Source organism: Fonticula alba (assembly GCF_000388065.1).
Source record: "Fonticula alba strain ATCC 38817 unplaced genomic scaffold supercont2.3, whole genome shotgun sequence".
Lineage (NCBI taxonomy): Eukaryota > Rotosphaerida > Fonticulaceae > Fonticula > Fonticula alba.
Genome location: NW_009242973.1, coordinates 765,225 through 769,754, shown reverse-complemented (window position 1 = coordinate 769,754; position 4,530 = coordinate 765,225). Strand labels below are relative to the sequence as shown.

At 70.5% G+C, this 4,530-nt stretch overlaps 2 protein-coding genes across 2 annotated transcripts in view; both read right to left on the bottom strand.

Annotated features, from left to right (window-relative positions):
* The window catches only part of H696_01961 (hypothetical protein), a 5,652-nt gene extending 2,780 nt beyond the window's left edge, over window positions 1-2,872 (bottom strand). Inside the window, exons 1-3 of the mRNA XM_009495863.1 lie at window positions 1,022-2,872; window positions 375-872; window positions 31-185 (exon numbers count right to left, since the gene is read on the bottom strand). Of these exons, the coding sequence (XP_009494138.1) occupies window positions 31-185; window positions 375-872; window positions 1,022-2,641 (2,273 nt within the window). The 5' untranslated portion in view covers window positions 2,642-2,872. The remainder of the gene's footprint in view (window positions 1-30; window positions 186-374; window positions 873-1,021) is intronic.
* A 1,004-nt stretch (window positions 2,873-3,876) lies between these two features.
* Window positions 3,877-4,530, bottom strand: part of H696_01960 (hypothetical protein) — a gene marked incomplete at both ends in the record, with an annotated part of 1,673 nt that continues 1,019 nt past the window's right edge. The window contains one exon of the mRNA XM_009495862.1: window positions 3,877-4,501. Within this exon, the coding sequence (XP_009494137.1) occupies window positions 3,877-4,501 (625 nt within the window). The remainder of the gene's footprint in view (window positions 4,502-4,530) is intronic.

The following is a 4,530-nucleotide window of genomic DNA, read 5'->3' as shown; positions in this document are numbered from 1 at the left end:
GGGGGGGAGGGGGGACGATCGCGTGCGCACCGAGGCCACAGCAGCATGACCACCTCGTGCAGGAAGGAGTCCAGAATCGGGACACGCCGCGTGCGCATGATGTTGCGCACGGCACTGGCAATCCGAACACACAGCAGCAGGCAGAGGGCGTCGAATTCCGACGGCAGGTGCGTGCGCAGGTTGGACTGAGCCGATGGAGTCCCGGGAGAAAAAAAAAAGTGTGTGTGTGTGTGTGTGTGTGTGTGTGTGTGTGTGGTGAGTAAAGGCACTTGCCAAACAAGCCCCAGGGAGGGGGGAGCGAGCGGCCGACAACCAACGGCGAGGGAAACAAAAAGGAAAGGTAGAACTCCCAAAAACATGGGCGCGTAACGCACAGCCACCGCCACCAGGGCCGGCTCATAAACCCGCTGGAAGAGGGCCGCCGCGGTGTCACCGCGGGCGCCGAAAAACTCCCACAGGAAGAGGTACTCGCCGGAGGCATTGTCCGCCAGAGCCAGGAGCTGCGAGCGGAAGATGGTTTCGAAGTGCAGCTGCGCCTTGTCCATGGTGTGCGGGACAATGATGTCCCCGCCATCGCCGCTGAGGGACCCGTGGATGAAGGACCCGAGGGCGGCATCATCGCGCTCGCCCAGGCCGAACAGCCGCGCGGCCTTGGTGAAGTAGTCGTTGACCGTCTCGGCGGTGGCCGACGAGCCGGACCCGGACAAGAGCCCGGAGGCACTGGACCCGCTGGAGCCGCCGCCCACCAGCGACAGGGTGGCCAGCGAGGAAATGCTGCTGAGCAGGCCGCGCGAGCGGGTGGACGCCGCGAAGGCGGCCGACAGCTCAGGGTCATCAATGGCGATGAGATCCGCCTCGGAGACGAAGCAGTGCTGTGTCAAGAGGGAGCGCGAGGGGGGAGGGGGGGGGGGGAGAAAGCCGAGGGCATATGCCGACGTTAGATGCAGGGGATCCATGCACACGCGAGGAGGGGCGAGAAGGAAAACGAGGGGAGCTGGCGCACGCGCGCAGGCCAACGCACCCAGAGCTTCTGCGTGGAGGACACGTAGCGGCCAAAGTGCCGGGAGTAGTACTCGCGCATCTGGTTGATGTAGGCATCGCGCAGTTCGCGGGACTCGCGCTCGGGGGCCTCGCTTTCCAGGAAGCGCCACAGCTTCTTCAGGTGCGCCGAAGTGGAGAGGGCCTGCTGCTGCATGGCGGCGTTGGAGCGCGAGGCGCCGGAGCCGCCAGCGCCGCCAGCGCCGCCAGCGCCGGTCGGCTTGGTGATCGAGTGGATGCGCTCCAGCAGATGCTCATAGGACCGGGCACAGGCGGCCAAGCGCAGGCGCTCCAGCTCCGGCAGCACGGACGCCAGGGCCGGCGGCATGCTCGGGTAGGCCAGGCCCGTCAGGGGCTGCCCTTCGGCCGAGGCATCGACCACGGCCGCCGGCGGATTGGCCAGCGGGGTTTGGGGAGCCTGGCCGGGGCCGCCGCGCGCCGAGGTCGGCGACGTCGGGGCCGAGGGGGCCGGGCTCGGCGGAACAGACCCATGGGCCCCCATGCCCGGGCGCCGGGGGGTAGCCGGCTCGGCCGGGTGGCCGGCGGCTGTGGACCCGCCAGCCGAGCCTCCCGACGCCGCGGTGCTCCCGCCGCCGACGGCACCCAGCGTGGCCACGGACACAGCGCCGGTGGCCACCGAGGCCGCGCCGCTGGCCACCGACACGGCACCGCTGGCCACGGTGGACGCCGCGCCGGCGACCACCTGCGCCGCGGCGCCGAGCACATAGCCGGCCGTGGCCGTCAGGCCGGACCCACCGGCCGACGGCCCGCCGGCCGACCGGCTAAAGAGAACCCGCGCCGAGGGGGTGGTGGCGGCATGCGCCGAGGAGGCACTCAGCAGGGCCGAGGCACTGGAGTCCCCGCGGGCCAGGGTCCGCACATCGCGCAGGCGCTCGGACAATTGGCCGAGGGCCGTGGCGAAGGCCTCGCTCGAGGGCTCGGCCTTGAGGATGGCCGCCGACAGGGTGGCCGGGAGGTCCACACGCCGGCGGAAGGCCCCGAGGCCCTCGGCCGCGGCCTTGCGGTTGCGCGCGCGCGCCGCATGAGCCCGAGCCCGGGCCTGTAGCTCGCGCATTTCGCCGCTGCGCTCGTCCAGTGCCGCGCGGTGGGACTGCAGGGTCTCGCCCAGGCGCTGGAGGATCTCATCACACTGGTCGATCTCCCGCGACAGGGCCTCCAGATCCGACCGCTGGGAGATGGTGGCCTTGACGGAGTCCCCCTCCAGGGTGGCCAGCTGCCGGGCCAGCTCGCGGCCGTGGTTGTGCAAGTTGGCCCCCGAGAGAGACCCCTCGGTGCCGGAGGACCCCGGGGCCAGGGCCGCCCGCAAGGCCGGCGGCACATCCGGCGATGTGAGCAGCGCCTCGAGCTGCCGATCGAAGAGGTCGAAGTCGATGGCCGGCAGGTTTTCCATGGCCGCGATGTCCGGCGAAAGGGCCGCCTGCTCGCGCATCGAGTTCACCCGGTCCAGGTCCCCGAGGATGCTGGACATGATGGCGTCATTGTCCTGGGCGCCGGCGGCGCCGGCGGCGGCCGTGTTGGCGGGGCTCGCGGTTGGCGTGGCAGTCGGGCCCCGCGGGCCGCGCATCTTGGCCAGACCGAGCATGCTGGTGGTGGTGGCGAGCAGGGGGAGGGAGGCAGCCGCTGGATTTGAGGGCGCAGGGGCGAAGAAAAAGGGAGGGGAAGCGAGGCGCCTCCTGCTACTGGGGGGGGGGACGCGTTGGAGAACTCCCTGTGGGATGCAGGCGCGGGGGGTAGGGAGTGCGGAGGGATCAGAGAGAGAGAGAGAGGCAGAGGGAGAGGGGGGAGGAAAGGGAGATCAGGCAGGCAGGGGGGGGGGGGGGGGGGGCCGAGGGGAGCACCGACAGTGGTGCTCGATCAATGGGAATCTCCCCGCATCACAGGCCGCCCTCGGGCCGCACCACCGCGGCTGGCCAGCCGGAGGAGGGCGGCAGCCGAAAAGCGGCAGCCGGCGGCCTCCGTCCTGGCCTGCACGACCGCGTGATCCGCGCGCCACATGAGCGGGTGTCATGGGTTGTCGGGCGAACCTGCTAGAGCGGGCCCCGCTCCGTGGCGGGCTTCTTCGGGTGCCGCTGTGCTGGCCTGGCAGGTGTGCGCGACGGCCCAGAATTCATGCCCATCCCTCCGGTCCCGCCTGCTCATCGTGCGTCAGCCCGCCTCCCCCCCCCCCTCCCTTGCCGCGCTGGTATCTCCTCCCCCTTCCCCCCTCCCCCTAATCCCTCTGCCATGTGCGATGAAGAGTTTATCCTTGCCCTCGAAGCGCCTGGTCGGGTTGGCCGGTCCTTCCGGCCACCGCGCCTGGCGCTCATGCGAGACAATTTGTAGTCCGCCTGGGTGCATGTGTGTGCGCCCGCGCGCGTTCAAGTGCGGCCCCTGTCCGCCCACCCGGCCTCTCTCTCTCTATCTCTCTGGTCCGCGCTCGCAGTCCAGGCAGGTACGAGGCGCCGGTGGGGCGGGGGCTGGAGGCCGCACCTGAACGCGCGCGGGCGCACGCACATGCACACACCACCGGGCGGCTGAGCTTTGCAGACACTTTTCCCTCTCCCCACCAGCCCCCCTTTCGCCAGACACCATGCTAACCCCCTGCCAGCAGGCTCCATCCCCCGCACACCCGCACACCCGCACACCCACACAGCGTGCTTGGGTCCACACGCACGAGCCTCGCCCAGCCGGATAGATCGCTGGCACGCGAGAGGCCGGTCGAAGGAATGGAGAGGAGGATACCGGCCGCAGGCAGGTGCAAGCCACAGAGCGACACGCGGACAGCAAAGCCCCAGGACAGAGAGTGGTGTGTATGGGAGTCCGCATGTGGCTGGCCATTCACCAGAACACCTTGTGCAGCCGGACGAAGGTCCGCCGGCCGCCGGCGCGGGACACATGCAGCAGCAGCTGGCGCTTGGTCGGTGCCGGCCCAACCGCCTCGTTGAGCGCGGCGCACAGGGCCGCCGCGGCCGCCTCATACGGGGCCGGGTCGCCGTCGGCGGTGCCGGTGGCGGCCTTCATCAGAGCGCCAGCTGCCTGGGTCACGGCCTCGGTCAGCCGGTTCCCCAAGATCGACATGACTCCCAGGACGGTGGCCAGCAGGTCGGCTGCCGGGCCGCCGGCTCGGAAGTGGTCCAGCGCAAGGACGGTGGTCAGGCGGCTGACGGCCCCCGGGGTCGCCGCGACGGATGCATAGAAACGGACGGCCTGGCCCGGGGCTCCGGCATGCGTGCTGGCCAGCTGCCCGACATCCAGGTCGCTCCAGAGGGCGGCGGTTTCGTGGCCGCGGCTGCCGGGGCCGGCTTCCTGGAGGAAGCCCAGCTGGAACTCCGCCAGCCAGGCATCCATCAGGACATATGAAGTGTGGAGAAAGTGCGCGAGGGAGACCGTGTTCATGGCCCCGGCGGTCATGACGTTGCCCTCCTCGGCGTATGAGGCCGAGTTCAGGCACCGGAGTAGCTCCCTGGCAGGAGGAGCAAGGGGATCGGCGGG